The following is a 22,369-nucleotide window of genomic DNA, read 5'->3' as shown; positions in this document are numbered from 1 at the left end:
TTGTCAGAAAAATGATCAAGAAGTAAACGAGTTCCACAAGGCTATACAAGGAAATCAGTTTATGATTACATATTGCAAGTGCAATTGTATTTTCACCACTCAACTCCATCTCTGATGTAGGAAAAATTGACAGAAGCATGTCTGAAGCCTCACCTTAAGTAAAACTTGCCTAGCTTATATGTAGTATTTATGCTGTCAGTATCATACACTAACTTTCTTTAATAAAAATAAGAAATGTTCCTTTGAGGAATGTACTTTTTTCCAAAGGAGTGTCTCGCTCTTCTCCAGGATTCATTAAAAAATAAAACAAGTTGTTACAAGCTTAGAAGATAGACCTCGTTCTCTAGGGCCTCATGAACGAGGGGCTTGTGGGGAATGTGAAGCTCAAAGGCAGCCTTGTCTGCAGCAATCACCTCCAAGCTCAAGAACGATGCATCCCAACACAGGGGATGTGAGGCAAAATCACCATGAGGCCTGCATGGATGAAGGAGCTCCTGGTCAAACTCAAACTCAAGAAGAAAACCTACAGATGATAGAAGCAAGGATGGGTAACCTGGGACAAATACAGAGACACTGTCTGAGCAGCCAGGGGTCAAGTCAGGACAGCTAAAGCCCAGGTAGAATTGAATATGGCCAGGGATGTCAAGGGCAACAACAAGAACTTCTACAAGTACATCCCTGATAAAAGGAAGATTAGGGAAAACACAGGTGCTCTCAAGAAGAAAATGGGAGTCCTGGTTACACATGAAATTGAGAAGGCTGAGGTACTCCATGACTTTTTTGCCTCAGTCTTCACCAGGAAGTGCTCTAGGCACACCACCCAAGTCACAGAAGGTAAAGGCAGGGACTGGGGGAATAAAGGACTGACTACTGTAGGAAAGGATCAGGTCTAAGACCGTGTAAGGAACCTGAAAGTACACAATTGCACAGGACCTAATGAGGTACACCCAAGAAGCCTAAGAAATTGGTGAATGAAGTTTCTAAGCCACTCAATCATGTTTGAGAAGTCACAGCAGCCTGGTGAAGTTTCCACTGGTTGGAAGAGGGGAAACATAACATCTATTTTTTTTAATGGGAAAAAAAGACAACTGGGGAACTAGAGGCCAGTCAGTCTCACCTCTGTGCCAGGCAACATCATGGAGCACATCCTCCTGCAAACTGCGCTAAGGCACATGGAAAATATGGTGGTGACTGGTGACAGCCACCATGGCCTCACTAAGGGCACATATGCCTGACAAATTTGCTGGCCTTCTACAATGGGGTTATAGCTTCGGTAGATAGGGAAGAGCAACTGACATCCTCTGCCTGGACTTGTGCAAAGCACTTGAGACTGTCCCACACAACCACCTTCTCTCTAAATTGGAGACAGGATTGGATTTGGCTGAGTGGCTGCATTCAAAGAGTTGCAGTGAATGGCTCAGTGTCCAAATAGAGACAACTGACAAGTGGTGTTCCTCAGGGGTCAGTATTGGGACTGGCTCTGTTTAACATCTTTGTCAGCAACATTGACAGTGGGACTGAGCACACCCTCACCAAGCTTGCCAACAGCACCGAGCTCTGCAGTCAACATGTTGGAGGAAACACATGCCATTCAGAGAGACCTTGACAAACTTGAGAAGTAGGTCAACACCATAAGTGCAAGGTCTCGCACATGAGTCAGGGAAATTCCAGGTACAAATATACCTGGACAGAGAATGGATTGACAGCAGTCCTGAGGAGAAAGATTTGGGGGTTCTGGTTGATGAGGAACTCAACACGAGCCAGCAATGTCTTCTTGCAGCCCAGAAAGCCAGCCACTATCTGATTCTGATTTCATAATACATCTACATTTTGTCTGAAGTGTGTGCCACGGTTTCCATTCATCCCTATCACTTCCATGGAACTTATTGCTCAAAAACTAGGCAGAAAACAGAAACAGAAAATGTAAGGAAAGCACAAACACAGCCCATTTCTGAACTTAACACAAGTAGAATGGTAGTGTGATACACCCATAAAAATCATGGCCACTTGTATATTGTTAGTTTCCCAGAGCAGACTACCTACTACTAACAAAGAACAAGGAGGAGAAAGGGAATGTTTGTAGATGAGTGAAGAGAAAGTAAGTATTGGGCAGCTACAGAAACTAAAAGGTGTATCTGGAGATAAATACTAAAACCAGTACAAAATACAGCTTTCCTGAGCACAGTTGTCATTAGAGACCTAGTGTACTTGAAGCAACACTGTAACAGAAGGAATTATCTTCTGCCTACCCACTGTGTTGCAACCTTCTACTGACCTTCAGTCAGAATAAAATATTAAGAGCCAAAAATCACTCTATAAGAAGAAAGCCAGCTTCTGTAATCTTATAAAAACATTCCTTTAAAAAATATATATATTTGCTACATGAGTTCCACAGCCTAAAAAAGCACAACTAAAGATTTCATTAATCAAAAATATTTATATAATGAAATTGAAATGCAAAATTTTTATACCGCATTTATTTGCAAAGAAAAAAAAAATCTGAACCTTAATTCTCATTATTAAGTTTATATTTGGCAACAACTCAGGCAAAACTACTGCCTTTAATTTCAGTGTTGCTTGTCCAATACACTTTTAAACATTTAGAGAGTTTGAAAACCTCCTATGTAATTATTGACTAAATAATGGAAAAGCTAATAATGGAAAATTCAATTCTTGAAACTGGAAATCATCATTATGGCTGTAAGCAGAACAGGCAAATATATAACCCACACCAGTAAAACTCAGCAAATTTGGTGTTAGATTTTCAGTAACAATACAGGAAGTTGAAAAAAAGCAAACTGAAGTTTTATTAGTAAAAGGCTCACCAAGAAGGGCAGACATGTTCTGAAATATTCTCAGGAGCTCAGGTGTAAGACAAGGACTATTCTCCAACGTCACTAACCTAAGAATAGATTAGATGAAATAATTCAAATGATTTATGGGTAACATTGACTAATTGTTTTGACAGATATAAAGCATTGCAACCTGAAGTAAATGTGTACATGACCCATGAAAACCACATAACAATTGCTTGAAGCATATTTCAAGTCCAGTATCAGTCCTTTACAATATAAAGGATCAAAGAATCATTAGGGTTAGAAAAGACCTCCAAGATCATCCAGTCTAACCATTGCCCTACTACCAATATCACCTACTAAACAATGTCCCTAAGCACCACATCCACCCTTTCCTTAAACACTCCCAGGGGTGTTGACTCCAGCATTTCCCTGGGCAACCCATTCTAATGCCTGACTGCTCTTTCTGAGAAAAGAAAATACACATTAGTAGAGTCATCAGTTTTGCTAAGGTAGTAAAACAAAGATATGCTACTGGTGGTTTTTCTTTTACAGGTGGGAGCGTGGTTGGTTAAAAAAAAAAAAAAGAAAAACAATAAACTAACAAAACCTCAAAAATGGAGCAGTGAGGAAGTTTAAGCATCCGACTTGGGGATCCTGGGCTGAACTCAGAAGTGGGAATATTGATGGTATAAAGACCAGGTGTGCAGTGCTTCAAGAGCTATGGTAGAAACCAGCTCAAATAGTTTTTATAGTCCTGGACATTTCTGCCAGCTCCATTCAGGTATCTCTGATGCTCTAGAACAACTTAAAATACCATGTACATTCTTCAGCATAGGCATCAGAACAACCACCTTAAGATCAGCATTGATAAATCACAGAATGGTTTTGGTTGGTAAGATAAAATATGAAAGTGCTGATCTGAAACCCTGTCTTAAATTTTGTGAAGATCTTGCAATTTAAAGTTGCTCCTCCCTACCAATTGCATTATAAATCTTTGTAACATAAAACAGATCATTTTCAGGTTAGGCATTTGAACTACAGACACTTACCTGCAATTTAGATCTAATTAATCTCTCACTCTTTTAAGACAATTTTAATATATTCCTATCCCATAGAAAAAAAATATGTTGAATTTGTTTCAGGTTAAGGTTGTTTTCTCCCTTTATAGAAGGCAGTTAAAAATAGATCAGTGCCACTTCTTATTTTATGTTCACTCACCAGATAGCATGAGATAGCATGACACTTGAAAGATAACTTCTCAATTTTATTCTTTTAAAACACACCATATCTCTTCCAGCAACCAGCTCTGAGAATCAGTGGGTTATTGTGCTCAAGTCAAGCATGTCAAATTGTTAGTTCAGCATACACACTGAAGAGATTCTAGACTTTGTCTTGCAGTTTATTATCTAAACAAAACCATATGTTTCTACTAACTGTCTCAAAAAGGAGTTCCTACTCAAGTAGTCACTTTCAACTGTGTTTCTGTTATCAACACTTTAACATTACTTCTTCAAAAACGTCTAGTATAGATGTCAAGGTAAGATATCTAAAAAGCTTTTGTTATATCCCTTTTTTTTTCCTTCCAAAGATACAAAAAGAAGAATTAAGTATTAGAATTTGATAAATAATTTTCTTACCACAACTCCAAACCGTCTTCCAGAAGATAGACATGCGGAGGCTGGGAAACATCTGTACTTAGCTGAATAACCGGAAGTAGAAAAGGATAGAGATTTTTGCTGTCTGCTCCCAGGCCCTGTAGGAGTAAGTAAAAAAAAAAAAAAAAAAAAAAAAGTAAAATGCTTCAAAAAATTAACTCAAGCATTTCATGGATAGAACTGAAAAAGATCTGTAATACTATATAAATAGAAGTTTATATACTGTAAACATGCATTTGAGAAACCAAACACTGAACCTGCTTCCATTTCATACAACATGAAGCTGCTTAGTTTGATACTCAAGCTTTCTCTCAACAAAAGTTTATATAAGTTTCTCAATACTTGGAGAATGAGCAGCTACCAATGGTCTGCAGGAACAATACACATTCCTAAATAACATTTACTAGCCATTCCATTTATTGAAAAAATCACAGCTTTAACAAATACTAAATGATTACATGCTGAATAAATTATGCTAAAGATCAGAAAGGAATTACTAGTTGGACATTACCATATCCTAAACCTTTTGACACATTCTAAGAGCAGAAGGGTTTGATTTTGTTCCTAAACAAAGATTCACAGACTAATGATAAAGTTTTTTTTTGTTTTTTTTGTTTTTTTTTTTTTTTAAGTAATCCATGAGTCATATACAAAGATGTCTTCCTTCCCAAGGATATAAAATACATCTTTCCTTCATCAGCCAATAAAAAAACAATTAAAAATACGCTCAAGATAAAAATTGTTGAAGCTACACATAAATTAAATTTTACAAAGATTGGAATTCTTAAAATGGAAACTACTGGCCATTTTGCAATATTACTACAAGAGAGAATTAAGGCTAATTGAATACAACTTTTATATGATTACTAACATTTGTAAACTTGAGTTTAAAACTGATATTTTTCAATTAACACTTTGTTTTGTAGAATAATTTATTATTCCTGTTTTTAAATAAATTTTGATTAAAAGAGAAACAACAACAACAACAACAAAGAGCCTTCCATAAATGTGTCTAAACTCTTTTGAGTTTATTTTGTTTTGGCCTCCATGGTGGCCTGTAAGAAATTCCACAATTTATGCATTATGGAATTATTATTATTATTTTTTTTAATGAACTAACCTGCCTTTTAAAAGAACGATAACTTATTTTAGTTGTAACGTATAACAGCTCCTTTTACACTTTTATTCCAGTGTTAAATGTTTTCATAGACCTTCAATAATACCCCTTTAGTCATGCCTCTCCCCAGGTTCAAGACTGCCTGCATATTTAATCTTTTCCTGTATGGAAGCTACCCTACATCCTAGAAGCCCTTCACAATCTTTGCTAATTCTACATTTATTTAGTTAGTTAGTTGGAGATACAGTATGGACTAGAGAAGGTTGGTTTGTGGGATACAATGCATATTAGGGAAGTGTTTAATAGCATTAATTCTGCAGGCAGTATGTGGTTATAGATCACTTTATTCTTTTTTTTAATTAACTTACTGCATTATTTTTTTTCCTGCCAAGACCAGGGATATTTCTTGTTATTTCAGATTAAAGGATTTATTTATACCTAGATCTTATCATTGTCTTTTAGTTATACCTAGATCTATCTTTGTCAAGGGAACTATATAAAATTAACTAAACGAACTATGTGCAAATGAAACCTAACATTGATAAACACCATCAATATATTATGGGCCAGGAAAAGTTTCCTACAACATGCAGAACTACAAAAACGTCTACAAAAACCTACAACAAAATGGTCTAAGAATCATTGTATTTACCTTTATTCTCAGTATTACTACATTTATGTTATTTTACTTAGAAGCTGCTGTCATTAATAAAGGTAAGGTGACAGACCATACTTAAATTAATAGCTTTGACAATACCATTTTAAAGCAAACATTGAGAAAGACAAAATACTCAAGTATACTCAAAAAGACTTATAAGCATGGATGAGTTCTCAAAAGAAAATCAAAATTTGAAATTCAAACACAAGTATTTGTGAAGCAAATTAATTATATAACAAAGCAGGCAACTCAAAGCTGCTATTATCTCTGCTCCATATAACACATGAACAAAGCAGAAGAGAACATCATAAAAGCTGAGAAAAAGTATTTTTCTCACGTGCTACATAATGTTGCAGAAATTATTGTAAGAGCACATTACAGGTATCATGGATTATATAGTAAAAAGACAACAGTAAAAATGGTAACAGAAGGGTCAGAATGCTAAAGATGACCCATAATTAGTTAATGCCAAAAAAATCCTTGAAAGACATTAAACCAAAGAGTTAGGATTAAACGATAAACATTTAATGATAACCTGAATTAAAAGCCAAATTAAAAAACCAGGCACTGCTCTGAAGCTAGTTATGATGGCCTACTTCTCAGCCGATGATTTAGAAATGGCTCACTTTCGTCACGAAGCCTGCAACCAAAATAGGAATTTTGCATCCTTGAGAGCTGAATGAAACACATTGGGGAAACAGGTGCACCTGCACTGCTGAAGTCTGAAGCATATACATTGTCAGAAGAGACTGACATTCTGAATGTCTTCTGGGATAGAAAGGAAGCCAGAACAAGATGTTTTACAGACACCAAAAGAGGTTCAATTCCAAGATAACAAAACCAAACTAAAATGTTCCAGAACACAAGCTTATGTGCTTAAAGAACTGCTTTTCCTGAACAACCCTCTGGAAACAAAACAGTTGAATACTTAAATATTATAAATATAAACGAATAGCTGTGGTTATCTCCATTCATAGCACTATGTTTTTATAAGACTGAATAGCATTTAAAAATAGTCTTTAAAGCCAAAATATGTAAAGTATATCCAAATTTATCTATATAAATATGTAAAAAATTATACCCCCCCCCCCCAAACACACGTACACACTGAGAGCGTGCAGACATGATTGATAAGAGAAAAGTGAAGGAAACACCAGCAACATTTCTGTACTTTTGACATCTTACCTGAACAAGATGGATTAGAGTGGTCAGAATGGCACACCGAAGCATATTGTGCTCCTCGCTCTGTTTCCAAAGGAGTGGTAAATACTGAACCAAACATCCTACATATGGTCGTATCTGAAGTTCAAAACACAAATGTGTTTCTTAATATGTGAAAAAATACCATTAATTTACCCCAAACATGATTTCTGACAGATTTAAGAGGTTTCCCTTAAACAGCATATTCCTTACTCTGTGACTGAAGTGATTTCTGACCGAACAGGGGTTTGAAAACAACCTGCTAACATTTCACATCTAACATGGTAACATTTGTGGTGACAATAAAGCTTAAGTATTAAATAGAACATGAATGGTAACTTAATAACTGAAGACATTTCAATATCTGCATCATATGCGTCTTCACTACAACACAATTGCTGAATTAAGAAGGCCAGAAGCCAGAAGCAGTGCCAGGAAAAAGGATCCTTAGAGACAGTGTAGTTCCTGAATGCTATTTTATATGAAGTTTTCAAACATACTAAGTTTCCAGAGCAGGACACTAATCTGAAGCTGTTACATCTATCATCATCATATTTCTGGGAAAACAAAACAAAAAAAAAAACACACAGGACTTCAGCAAAAAAAAAAAAAAAACAAAAAAACAAAACACAAACTCAATTGCAAGCAAAATAACCAAGAAGTTACCTATTGCACATTTTAAGTGTATGCCTGTTCTCTTGACATCTGTAACAGCAGGACTATTAACAAGCTAGAGTTTTGTTTTCTGTGCTTAAGATTTGAGAATTAAGCATTTATAAATCCCTAAAGATTATTTTAAGTTTAAGAAGTTTTCCAAAATGGTGAAAAGTACAAAAAGCAAGAAAAATGAAGTAAACTCAGATATAAATGTTCCAATGTACATCAAAACTTAGATTTTTTTTTGAGAAGGAATAGTATAAAATTTTAAATGGAAATAAGAAAATCGTCACTTCCCACTGAATTCTAGTTCAAACTAACAATGTTGTCAGCTCTGGGGAGAAAGACAGAATCACTACAGGGTTACATCTACCCTGTGATAATGACAAGAATGAAAGAGCCCATGACAGGACACTAAACATAATTCTAAAACCTATATGAACCCTTCAGATGACACACAGAGTGTCATCTGAAAAGCTTCTCCCCTACTAAAAAGAAAGCACAAATAAAACCACACAGCAACTGCTTTCTCCCAGAAACAACAGTCAATAGCCAGATGCTAGTTTTTATCCACAGTTATTATAAAACACCAAGCATTCAGTTCAAAACAAAGACTGCAGAATTGCCATTGTCAGAGATGTTCAAAATTCAGCTGGAGAGGGTCCTGAATAAACTCTGACATGCTGTGTGAGCTTGCATTGTACCTCCAGATGGTTGTCCTAACCTAATTTTCTCTATGATGCTCTACATGGCTAAAACTTTAGTCTACTTTTTTACTACAGTACTTAATAATGAATTAACCTTAACAGACTCAAAGACTCTTACTGAAGTCGCTTTTCCATGGCTGATATAAATACAAAATGCAGATAAATCTGCTATCACATTGACTGTTCCTACGAGGGAAAATTAAGAGAGCTACATTTGGCTCTCACACAGAATTACTTGTAGAAGGTGGAGAAACTACAAAGCATGCACTGTCTCTGCCCTTAATAGAGTAATACAGCAAACCAGAAGAGAGACAAAAGCAGTCAACGATTCATTTTTACTTCTGCAAAAAATATCATCTTTTAAGTTTAAACCAAACTATATACTTTAGCAGGAAGTTGGTAACTGCATGTTAAATTCCAAGTTTGTGTTAACTAGTGCTGTACAGGCAATCCTAACCCTTACCCATGCCAATGAGAATTCCTTGGGAATATAAAGCATTTTGTCCCCAGAAATGTCTAATATATAAGGTTTAATAAAGTTATAGGTCAGATGTAAGATGATATAACTAGATACAAAATGGAAAAAATGAAAACTGCAAGAAATGCATTAAAATAAGCAGAGAAATGCATTCTGTACTCCAAAAAGTGAGTGAATCCCACAAATAAATAGTAATTTAAAAAGTTATAGTAATGGAATATCCTGGTTTCAGTTAGAACAGAGTTAATTTTCTTCCTAGTAGCTGGTAGGGTGCTATGTCTTGGCTTAGGATGAGAAGAGTGCTGATAACACCCCAATGTTTTAATTGTTGCAGAGCAGTGCTTACACCAAGCCAAGGACATTTCAGCTTCCCACTCTGTCCTGCCAACGAGCAGGCTGGGGGTACAGCAAGAGCTGGGAGGGGACAGACCTAGAGCAGCTGAACCAAACTGGCCAAAGGGGTATTCCATACCATATGGGGTCATGCTGAACAATATATAGGGGTGGCTAGCTGGGGTGGGAGGGCCAGACTGCTTGGGGTTAGGCTGGCATCGGTCAGCGGGTGGTGAGCAATTGCATTGTGCATCACTTGCTTTGTACACATTATTAGTAATACTATTATCATCATTATTGTTATTATTATTTTTATTATTATTTTCCTGTCTTAATAAACAGTCTCCATCTCAACTCACAGGCTTCACTTTCCCATTTCTCTTCCCCATCCCAGACAGGGAGGGGGAAGGGTGAGCAAACGGCTGTGTGGTATCTAGCTGCTGGACGTGTTAAACCAGAACATGGAACAAGAACAATATTACACAAAGAGATAAATGAAAACTAAAAAGTAGATGACCAAATAAAGGAAATAATACAGGCACCTACTCTAACAACAACCAGTCGACTAACCAATGCTATTTTTCTACTATTTTTGCAAAAGCCCAAAACAGTAAGTTCTGTGGTGTTAATATAAAGCTAACACTGTCTGAATTCTAGAAGAAAAAATACCTGTACATTGACTCTCTCATTCACACATGACAGAACATGAAGAACATGCATTTTTGTGTCACATTCTGTTACTTCCTGAAGTAGTTGAAAGAGCAGTGTAAACATGGATTCCAGATACTAAAAGAAAAAAAAAGAACTAGGTATTAGACCATCGAAAAAAATATCCAAGAAACATAGAACACCCTGAGTCGAAAGGAACCCACAACATTCATTGACTCCAACTCCTGGCTCTACACTGTACCACCCAAAAATCAAACCCTAATTTTGAGAGCGTTGTCCAAACAGTGCTCAACCACCCTCTTGATGAAGAACCCTTTCCAATCAGTAATATGAATTGTTAGTTTTTCAGTACACTTACAACACTGAAAGATTAAGTGACTTTCAAGTTTCATAGAAGTGTGCAAAATGTTACTCTTTCATTTGGAAAAATGCACATTAGATATCCACAGACTAACCACCATAATTCAGATACGCTCTTACGTAACAGTTCAAGTATGTAATCAATCTGAACACAGATCATTTTCGTGTTTCAGATAGTATGAACATGATTTCACAAACAAAATTCTATGAAGCTGAAAACCTTCGCTCCAGACGGAACACTTTGCTAGGGTTAGAGCAAAAGTATGATCTTCCAGCTCTTGGATCAGAAGGTAAAAATTAGATTTTGAACTTAAAAAGACATCTTAACCAATGTTTAGAGTATAGATACACTCTGCATTTCATTCCCTCCTCCTCCCCCCCCAAAGTTACAGTTAACACAGAGGTCTCAACCTAATGAGGACAAACACCTGCTACATTTAAATATCAACATAATTTTTTGCTGCATTTATAAGTAGCATTTTGTTTATTCAATGCCAGCAATGATGACCACATTAAGAAACACCAAAATAGGAGAACAAATCCATGTTTTTAATGCACTATTTTAACCACATGTCTATGTTTAGTACTGATGTGCAACAGAATGTTTGGAAGTACTGTTTGAAACAGGCAAGAAGGAAACTACTCACTAACAACAGCATACATACTGTCTGAGCATGAAAAATCTTAGCATCTGGTAACACGTTGTATATAAAGTACTAAACACCACAAAAAGAAATTGTAATAGCCAGGTTTTAAATTGTCTGTCTGAATACTGCACATCAGCAACCTTAAGGGCAGCAACATGAATCTTCACATTTTGCCCTATGAAAACTAAAAATAAATGCAGACGCAGGCACACTGATTACTAAATAACTTGGTTTAAAATGAAATAGGACATGTTTTTTCCTGCTTTTCTCTATGGATATTCCAGCTCACGAGAATACATCCATATAGATGCTCTTACCGGTAAGAACTGGTCAGTTCTGAATTCAAAGTCATCAACAGGTAAAAAGCCATTAAGGAAAATAATGCACATTGCACAAGACTACAGCAAGCTATTATTTTATGAATACATAACAATTATAATGTGAAAATTTTAGTAGTAAGTTTAAAGCTGCTTATTTTCCAGTAACATCTAATTTAGAATTAATCAAGTTTCTATGTTACTAAAAGGATATTTAACTTCAGTGTTGTAGCAGTTTCAATACGAACCTGAAAGACAAAATATGCATAACACTTATGTCCATTAAACATTATCCTGATTATCAACATAGTATCTAAAAACATCAAACCAGTTATTTTAGTAATTGAATTGTTCTTTGTGTTCTGTCACCCTCTAAGAAATTTGGTTACAGAATCATAAAAACATAGAATCCTTTAGGTTGGAAAAGGCCTCCAAGATCATCACATCCAACCATTAACCTAGTACTGCCAAGTCTGCTGACCGTATCTCTAAGCACCACTTTTATCTGTCTTTTGAATACCTCCATGGATTGTGAGGCAACTACTTCCATGGGGCAGCCTTTTCCAATGCCTCACAACCCTTTCAGTGGAGAAATTTTTCCAAATATCCAAGCTAAACTTCTTCTGGAACAACTTGAGGCCATTTCCTCTTGTCCTATCGCTTGCTGCCAGGGAGAAGACACTGACCCCCCACCTTGCTCCAACCTCCTTTGAGGTAGTTGAAGAGAGCAATAAGGTCTCCAGATCCTCCTTTTCTCCAGGCTAAATAATCCCATCTCTCTGAGCTGCTCCCCATAGGACTTAATCTCTAGATCCTTCACCAGTTTTGTTGCTCTTCTTTGGGCACACTCCAGCACCTTTATGTCCTTTTTATAGTCAAGTGCCCAAAACTGAACACAGTATTTATTTGAGGTGCAGCCTCACCAGAGGCCAAGTTAAGGGAAGCAATCACTTCCCTAGTCCTGCTGGCCACACTACTTCTGATACAAGAAATTTGGTTAGTTAGTCAAGCCACGTTTTTGTTTGCTTTTAGTATCGTTTGCAGTTTGTTTGGCATTGCCTGGAGATACTACCTGGAAAAACAACTCAAGCAAAACCTTCACAGAAGTCAAAAAAGAATTAAGCAAGATCTTTCCATCATAAGCCTGTGACAGAAAATGTTGTAACAGCAAAGGAGTTTAATTTGATATTATCTCATGTCTTGCTGTCACCCAAAAAGCAAATAAATCAATCTCAAAAGCTAGCATGTTCTTCCCTGGTAGATATCGGGAAAGCACTAACTAAGAAGTCATAGCATTGGCAGGAAAATTCATCCTGCTTTTGCTAAAGCTGTCTGGAGAAGCTGTCACAGAAATAACTGTTAGATTGCCAGCTAGTAATATTTAACTAACAAACTATCTAGGTTTTGGCAGTTTTCTTCATATTTTTTTTTCTTTTGTTTTGTTTGTTGGGTAGATGCTAGGTCTGTTCAAAACAAAAAAAAACACTAATACAGGTTCTCAACTTAACTTCACCTGCTGGTAAACTGAAATTGTTGCTTGAACCAGAGTTGTGCTCAAACAGCAGCTTAGCAACCAATGACATTTACCATAATCTGCCAGCAGACAATAGCTATGTTGATGCTTAAGTAATATTGTATACCACATAAAACAAGGATATTCTGTGATATAGTTTATCTACACAAAGTGTTCCTGAGTTAATAAATAATCTATCTCAAGATGCCTCACAACTTTGTTACAAAAACGGATGCTCTTGCCATTCGTTTTCCCAGATTTATCACCTAGTGGACATCTTAAGTTGGTTTCATGCCTGCAAACTTGTTTTCCAGCATTTCCACAGACTCCCCCCAAACTTCCAAACAGATTATTTTCTGCATGACACAACAGACTTTGAAGTGTGATGTTATGGAGTTTCCAAAGTTTATATACGGTACAGTATGCATGTTTCACTTATGTTTATAGAGAATGTGTAACCCAAAACATTTCTTATATTTACCACTAGGTCTTGGTCTTGAAGCAAGTTACGAATTGCCTCATACAACATAGGCCTCAAGTCTGATTTGAATTTAACTGAAATCCACTGTCCAATCAGCCAGATTACTCGTCGACGTATTGGTTTATACCTTAAAAAAAAAAAAGATGGGAAAAAATATTATATTCATTCATTATGTTTGCTGTTCTAAAATACTTTGATGAAAAATAAATCTAACAATCAATACGAACACAATATTCTGCAAAACAACTATTAAAAAATTATTTTGTCAAGACCAACTTTCTGTAACTTTAATGTAGTAATTTTTTTTTATCAAATCAAAATTCTTCACCAGAAGGCTTGGGAAACAAATTCATGTCTGAAAACACACACACAAAAAACCACCACTTTTCCTAAATGAATCTTGAAGTTGTCACAAACACTGTTTATTTTGTGCATAACACAGCAATAACTACTGTAAGCTCCTGCCCCCACAGCAATTTCATCCCAGGATATCACAAATGCCAATCAAATGGTTTTTCCTACTATAAATACAACTGTATCACCTGTGGAAAAGTTTTGTCAATTTTTACTAATGATATATGTGTAGATTGCATAAATATACCACCATAAATATGCCAAAAACAGAATATGCTGCCAATATGACATCAGCTTTATTTAGAGACTGGTGCTGGGGCAGCATTACAGCAAAGGAACAATCATATATACAGGATCTCTCATTTTTTCCCATTTTTCTGACATTTAGCATAACCATTACAGTACTTGGCCGCTGGCAGATAGCAGGACAGATTTGTGATATTAAAACAAGACTAATGAGGAAAATAAAAAAAAAACATCAGCGGACACAGTTAAAGTAAATAATTAGAAGAGAAGTATATTGTAATGGCAAGTATTTAAGTTTAGCAGGATCTTCCACTGTACATGAAATTTAACTGTATTTGTAGAGAAAATGTTTATAACTGCCATTTACAAATAAAAAAGTCAACTAGCAGCTCGTTATGTAAAGTCATTTACAACTTAAAGCAGCTCTTCAGGGCATTAGCATACAAATTAGTTCATATTTTATTTCACCAGACTCAACCGTTATTTGAATTTCAAATACAGAAGAAAAAATAGCTAATTTTTTCAAAGGACATTAGGGTCACTACCAATGACTTTGAAAAGCACAGTAAGACATCTTCTGAGTCAAAGGGTGATTTGGAATTCACCTAATGAGGATAGCAGTAGAAAAGCATTTAGCATTCTTCCCCCAAGGGAAGGGTGACAGCCTGAGGAAATGGGAGGAAAATTGTCTTCCTAGTCGGAGTCGTCCATCTCTATTCCGAGGTACCAAAAAATATCTTTCAAAATACCTTAAACACCAAAGACTTAGACAGTACCTTAGACACTAAAGACAGGTACTCAGATGAAGGCCATCCAAGCGAAGAGGACTTTGGTGGGATGAAAAACCCTTGGCAGACAAACTATGTAAGACTTTTCACATAGAACCAGACTGTAATCATTCACACTTTGTAAACGTAATTCAAATTTGCCCCTACTTCCATATTTTATTGCTGGCCAAATTAACTGAAAAGTGCTACAGGGGGCTTGTACTAGTACAGAAGAACAAATCACCACGTTGGCTAAACTACAGCTTCACAGAAATCACTTCCACAGGTTTCAGGAGGACTTTGCTGCCTAAGGGGTTCTGGGAAGTCTGGAGGCCTAAGAAATTTTCTTTAAATAAGAAAATATGGCTGTGCTGAGAAAGTTTAGTGAAGTCAAAGAGCTTCAAGAGGACAGAGTGATAATATCTTTACAGAGAGTGGAAAATAGCCACCACACTAACAAACATCAACAAAATATCAGTTTCATGAACATTACATGTGTGAGTGTTTATATATTCGTATTTCATGCCTCTGTTCATTTGGTGGATGTGTTATAAATAACAAGCATTTTGTAATTTTGCAATCAGATCTTCTATCTTACCAGACTTATAACAATAATTCATGTTTAAATAAGAAATACATACCAAACCAAGGTGTTTACCTGTTATGAGAAACCTGTAGTTCTGCTAGTAGTTGGTTTTTAAACCACTGATCAAAATCCACACTATCAAACAGCTCATAAGCAGCCAGTCCAACTGCATTATACACTGGGAAAAAACAATAAAGTCATGCTTATTGTTTTGTTTAATGTTTTATTTTTAATTCTAAATACTCAGTCAAATTTAAGACTAAAAACACTTTTGCTAGTGTAAGTGCAACAAACAAAAGCAATGCATATAATTTAAACACTCCTGAAAATAGTTAAAAGCAATAAGAACAATGAAGATCTCATTCTAATATCAAGAGTTGTTTCATTAGAGGCCTCAAACAGTTCTTTTGCCAAAAAATATCCCTATTTATAAAATATAGTCATGACAGCATTGCAGTTCATTTACTTGCAGAGAGGAAAAAATAGGAAGGTAAAGGACATTGTCTAATTGCTTGTTAAAAAGCTGAAAAAGTATCATATATTTACACGAGTCTCTCTAAAAGTTAACACTGACATCAAGCTCAAGGAAAAATAGGACTCAGATCCTACTTTCCAAATGTCTTAAAAAATACATCTTGCATATGCTTCATATAACATTTAAGAAGTCAAGCACATACACAATAGCAGCTCTGTTCCTTCAAAGGTAAAGTAAAATTTAATTTACCAGCATCTTTAATCAGTATAGCACTGGTATCTTCCATGTTGGTAGTTCCTACAAGACAAAAAGTTAAAGAAAAAAGCATAACTAAAATAAAGACTGCAAGCAAGATGCTTTCTTAAAGAGCTTATGCTTCAACTAACTATACTCTAAATTAGGACTACGTTGTTATTTTTACTTACAAGTCCTTACAAGTCAGTGTTTCACATTTTACACCTTTTTCAGTGAATATGCTTTCACAACCTATTCTTGACTTGCTTCCTCAGATTAGAATTACCTTTCATGGCAATATGCAAGTCAGAATTTGTATTTTAATGAGCAGATTGAAGACCGTGTCTACCATGAGGTAGACACTGCAAACAATTACTACCCAGACTTAGTTCTGATATACTTTATATGTTTATGCATGTGTGCTTAGAATGCCTAAGTAAAAATTTTCCCAAGTCTTGAAAATAATGAATTCTTAATACCATCTTGTACTTTAACTGTAAGTCTCAAACTGAAAATACCCAGAAATGGGTACTAAGGGTCTTCAGGGAAAAAAAGTATGAGTATCTGATAACATAAAAATAGTATCTTTCATAATTCTCGGAAAACAAAATAACACTTCTATAAGGGATCTGCAGTTCCCAGTATCAAACCACAGCAAACCATCCAGAAACTTGTGTATATGAAGAGGTTCTGGATGTGAAGTCAGAAATAAACATTCATTTTCTGAGCCTTGTTTCTATTTAATAGGATGTACTGAGTCATTCTGGTAAGTTCAAATACAAAACATTATAGTAGAATATATCAAATATATATGTCAAATACAAAACATTACATAAGATGCAACCTGGAGAAACAAAACCTAAGCCAAAATACTAGAGAAAAAGGGCCAGTTATTACTTGTTATCTTCTATGGATGCTTAACTTAAGTTTGGGAGCAAAAAAAAAAAAAAAAGTAACTTCTCAGCCTGCAAAGGCTTCTGTTTCATACAGAAAAAGATTAAGATTTTAAAAGTAGATTGTACAGAGCTGGAAAGTCCTCTAGACCCTCCAAAACAACAGCATACCTTGAGCTTTCTATTTAAATGTTTTTTTCCCCCCGATTCTTGCATAGACATGGAAAAATCAACATAAACTGTCTTGCAACATTTGAACAGAAAGTTCCTGGTAAAAAATAATTCACAGACTTCATTAAACTTCACCATTCTCAAGAAAGCCTGAAACTTCACAGAAGCAGAAATGCTTCAATCTTTGTCAGTCATCTAAAAGTCACACTGAAAAGGAAGGAATCCTTAGGATTTCCTCTTCCTACGTACACATTGTATTTTTTTATAGCAAGTTTAAAAATTTTAATGTATTAACAAATTCTTTCAAATACAGAATACAGAATGAATGTGCTATGTAGCATTAGCTATCACACGGTTAAATTGTTTAGTATTTGACAAAAGTTGATAAAGCAGTTTATAAAAAACAAAGAACACTACATTTTACAGTTTCTGTATGTTTCAAACAGCTTACCTTGCAGACTGTGAACCATTTCTAAAAGCACAGGGGTCAGAGTCTGATTGTACTCATGGAAAATATCAATAAAAAGAACTTCTGTACATGGCTGAAAAATTAAAAAAAAAAAAAAACAAACGTTTCAGAGTCAAGAAAATGGCAATTAAAATGTATTTTATGCTGAATTTTTTAAGTACTGAATACCTTACAGTGAAAGCCACAATTTGAAATGTAATCTTCTGTAGATAAATTAGTTTTATATGAAATATCATTTCATTTTATACAGCATATAATATGAAACAATATTAGCGAGCTCTGTGGTACAAGACTGCATCTGTGAAGTAACACAAAAACTGAGAAGCTAACGACCACACTCAGTTTCCCTTTGCATTAGTTCAGTCATTTGGACTGAATGCTATACTTGCACTAGATATGCAAAGTTATTTTAATCTGAAAGTAACCCAGCAAATATGCTTTGAGATCTTGCAAAGCAAAGCACAGCATGGATAATTGGGAGATTCACTCCAAAAGAACATTTTTGATCTGATCTGAAAGGTACAGATGCATCTGAAACTTCATTCATCATGTATACTAATAAAGTCATTAGTGATAACATCAGTTATCAGTTTAAAAAAGAGACAATTTCTCTTCAATAACCACCAGATCCTACACAACACAAAATGCTGAAGCAAACTCCTTTTCCTCCCTTCTAGAATATGAAGCGCATAGTTTCCAATACATTTCAGAAAGTTTAACCATTGATAAACAAATGGAGTTCATTTACATTAATTTGAATTAAATTTCTTTAACTAAAGATTTTTTTGAGAAACATGAACTTATCTTTTTACCACCTATCATCTCTCCTGGTTATAAGACTATCAAGAAGCACACGTGGAGATGTAGAATGTTTTATTTCAAAGTGAAATACTTACTCTGAGACTGTACTTCCAAGAATCTCCTCCTGTCTCTTCTACAGCTATTATTTCACAAAGAAAAGGAGAAAGCATTATTTCAGCTATGGTTCAAACAAAGTTTAGTATTTAAATGTGAGTGTCATGGACAACTGAGAAAGCTCTCACATTACGGAAAACACTCCCTCTGGAGGCAATTTAGCAAGACTGCAAAAAGTAAACAACCAATATTGTAGGAGGTACATATATTATACCCATATCTAAATAAATTGTGGCCAACTATACAAGTTTCTTACTGAAGCCTTCTGGGTCCTCTTCCCACATTGTTAATTCTTCCTCTGTCAGCAGAAAATAGTGAGTGACTAATCTCCTACATATCTCCATTAGTGTTGGATATGTGAAAAATGCCGTCTTTATTTTATGTGCTTCAAGAGTTTCAGGACTGCTATCTGAAATGAAACGCATAAAAATCCAGATTACAATTAAATAGTGAGGAAATCCTTCAGTATAAGTGTGGTGAGGCACTGGCACAGGTTGTCCAGAGAAGCTGTGGATGCCCCATCCCTGGAAGTGTTCAAAGCCAGGCTGGATGAGGCTTTGGGCAGCCTGGTCTGGTGGGAGGTGTCCCTGCCCATGGCAGTGGAGTTGGAACTTGGTAATCTTTAAGGTCCTTTCCTACCCAAACCATTCTGTGATTCTGTAATTTAATTTTATGGGAGTTCTCAAACACTACAATAAGACAGCCTTTCAGTCAGTACAGCTTCACAAAATATTTATCAAGTTTTACAGCTACTAAAGTGAAAAACACTGCTTTACTGCTTTATATACACACACACACACACACCACATTACTGAAGAATGTAATTAAAAAACACAGAATTCAAAGAAGGTTTCGTTTATATCTATTCAAAAAGTTTATCCAAATATAATGTTAAAAACAACTAGGATAACATTTTTTGTTTGTTTTTGTTTTAAGGAATTAACACTGGTTATAGAAAGCAGCAATAAAAACAAATACTTCATGCTATACAGCCAAAACAAACACTGTATATGTTTGGCAAATCTATGTCCATATATATCAACACTTTAACCACCAACACAAGAATTACCTGTATAGAGACAGAAGCATATTACTAAGTATTGATGCATTAAGTGCTTCAAAAGTATGACTCAAAGGAGTTCACTTACAACTTGCTAATTTTTTTTCACAAAATATAAAAATATATTTAGTAAATAGCAGCAGTACCTTCAATATATTTTGATGGCTTATAAGCATAATTTTTTACAATCATCTTGATGAGATTCATACACTGTACAATGAAGCGCTCAAATACAACTCCTTCACCAGCCTCTGTGAAAACATAGCTTACAGCAAATTCCAATGATCTCTGAATTAAAGACGTAAATGAAAAAGGATGTTGATCCAGGAAGTCCAAAAGCTAGAAATTAAGCAAGGAGAAGAGCAAAAGAATCAAATTAATTTTTGTGCAAGTCTTGCATTAAATACTTTCATAAAAAATTACAGAAAAGCTTTCTATTTATACAGAATTATAGAAAATAAAATTGAAAGGAGGAAATTAGGAAAAGATCGGTATCAAAACTTAATGAAGCACTAGTTTCTCCACTAAATTCTTGATTCACATTCAAAATTATCCTTTGTTAAAAGTTTAAGGAACAATACCTGTTTTCAACTTGACCAACTTGATAGCAACACAGTATGTAAAACACATCCACTTCAATTAAAGCTGTCAACATTTTAGCACATTGATATCCACAGGTACTTCTAGAGCAGCATTTAAGGTTCATGTTGTTTAAAAAAATTCCAGCCTCCAAATGGGTAACTACTAAGGAGAGGCAACCCTCTGTATTTTCACTGGACCATAAACATACAGGAAATTATTGCCAATTTCCAGACATCCTATACCGAATCACAAAAAGCAATTCCAATGTACACAGAACATAAGGAAAAATATTTAAATTGGTCACTACAGATACTTACTATCTGTTCATTAGGCATACCAGATACTACTGACATTCTCATAATTAAACACATGGGACATAAGGATAGGAGGTGCAAGTGTAGGAAGTTTAAATTCTTTTTTCCCCCCATGCACCCAACACTGCAGAACAAGCACTTACTTCTTGACCTTAGTTCTTCTAACTTGTGGTCTAGAATGTGCTTACAACTTCCTAATCTCTACTACTTGCAAAAATGCCTAAAGCTAAATTCTTACATCTTAATTTCTAGAGGTGGTAGATTATCTATGAATAACGTGTGCTTTCTCTCCAGGTCTCTGAGGGGAAAAAAAAAAAAGATGAAAAAAGATGTGCCCCCATACTCTGCTTATTAGTTAAAAGAAGACTTATTAGTTCAAAAGAAGATGTACTATGATAAAGACTAAGAATGTTGAGTTGAGTACCTTCAGTTCAATTTTACTAACGGCTATGTGTGCCTCCCACCTATTATAATTATGCTAAACATTTAAATTAGAACTATTGTCCCAAAACATAATTTGCAAACAATGGGAAGTCATTAGGTTTTATACCTATTAAAGGCAAAGCAAATGTCAATGCTAAAATCACCTTCTGGTAACACAATTAATGGTTGCACAGAATTAGCTAAAAACTCAAAATGTACTATATTATACAGAAGTCATAGACTGTAAAACTGAGAAAGAGAAGGGTTATTTTTGTTAATTTTCTTTCAGTAAACCAGAACTAGCCAGAGATTCAATAGAACTAACAGCGCCTTAGAAATAGCAATCTAAGTACTTATAGAAGTACTTAACTGGATGAAAAACCTCATTATTTCTAATAAAGACCATGATTTTTTATTTTTATTTTTTAAACAAAAGACTAGTTAATAATTTACTTATAGAATGCCATTCTATTTGCACTAAGGAAATGGATTCTTTGCTCCTGTGATTTATGTCAGCATGAACATACAAATACATTTCTGAAAAATAAAATAAAATAAAATAAAGGCTATTGTATAGCAAAGAAGTTCCAAGCTGCAGTACCTTCTTCTTGTCAAAATCTGAAACCTACTGGTTTTAAGGAACATACATATTGGGGACTGGGGACTGCACTGCTCAAATCTATTCAGTAACTGTATGGAGAATATACTTACCACTTTAGTGAACAGAATTATAGTCTTTTCTAGACGATCTCTGCATACGTTTTCTGCTCTTATACTTCTACCTGGTAAATCAGATATTTAACAACTATCATTTTTTCAGACTCCCCTTTTCTTTCTGGATAGCTACATCTTAAAAAGTTAATACTGGTGAACAACTTGTTTTTATCTGCAGTTCAGGGGTTATAGCAGCCAGAAAAAAATGTTCTATGGCAGAGTAAATTCAAAGTCATAAATTGAAGGTAATGAGTATTGCAAAAAAATAATCTTTAACCATTTCTCTCAGCTGCAGTGAAAGTCACTATAACTGATCTGAGTAAAACAGTTGGGACATCATTACACACCACTCAATCATAAAAGACAGTCAAAATAATGCAAGCAAAATGCTAGCAAGAGCAGACTGAAAAGCTTAAAATGTCCTTATAAGAATACTATGGTATATCCTTATTACATATCTATGTATGTGCCTTACTAGAAAACCCATCATAAAAAAAAAGATTATGGACACTGGAAAAGAGTCTGGATTTAAAAAAGAACAATCTGAATTTAGAAAACAAAGAAAGCTTTTATAAG

At 35.1% G+C, this 22,369-nt stretch overlaps 1 protein-coding gene across 3 annotated transcripts in view; it reads right to left on the bottom strand.

Annotated features, from left to right (window-relative positions):
• The window catches only part of IPO11 (importin 11), a 93,429-nt gene that overhangs the window by 38,583 nt on the left and 32,477 nt on the right, over positions 1 to 22,369 (bottom strand). For all 3 annotated transcript variants that reach the window (XM_032205742.1, XM_032205741.1, XM_032205743.1), the window contains exons 11-24: positions 21,791 to 21,861; positions 19,907 to 20,099; positions 18,957 to 19,109; positions 18,682 to 18,725; positions 17,768 to 17,858; positions 16,268 to 16,315; positions 15,616 to 15,721; positions 13,591 to 13,717; positions 11,811 to 11,844; positions 11,597 to 11,637; positions 10,273 to 10,389; positions 7,414 to 7,527; positions 4,436 to 4,551; positions 2,826 to 2,902 (exon numbers count right to left, since the gene is read on the bottom strand). In XM_032205742.1, the coding sequence (XP_032061633.1) occupies positions 2,826 to 2,902; positions 4,436 to 4,551; positions 7,414 to 7,527; positions 10,273 to 10,389; positions 11,597 to 11,637; positions 11,811 to 11,844; positions 13,591 to 13,717; positions 15,616 to 15,721; positions 16,268 to 16,315; positions 17,768 to 17,858; positions 18,682 to 18,725; positions 18,957 to 19,109; positions 19,907 to 20,099; positions 21,791 to 21,861 (1,332 nt within the window). The remainder of the gene's footprint in view (positions 1 to 2,825; positions 2,903 to 4,435; positions 4,552 to 7,413; positions 7,528 to 10,272; positions 10,390 to 11,596; positions 11,638 to 11,810; positions 11,845 to 13,590; positions 13,718 to 15,615; positions 15,722 to 16,267; positions 16,316 to 17,767; positions 17,859 to 18,681; positions 18,726 to 18,956; positions 19,110 to 19,906; positions 20,100 to 21,790; positions 21,862 to 22,369) is intronic.

The sequence above is a fragment of the Aythya fuligula genome, chromosome Z (genome assembly GCF_009819795.1).
Source record: "Aythya fuligula isolate bAytFul2 chromosome Z, bAytFul2.pri, whole genome shotgun sequence".
Lineage (NCBI taxonomy): Eukaryota > Metazoa > Chordata > Aves > Anseriformes > Anatidae > Aythya > Aythya fuligula.
The sequence above is the reverse complement of the archived record's forward strand: the minus strand, read 5'-3'. Positions and strand labels throughout refer to the sequence as shown.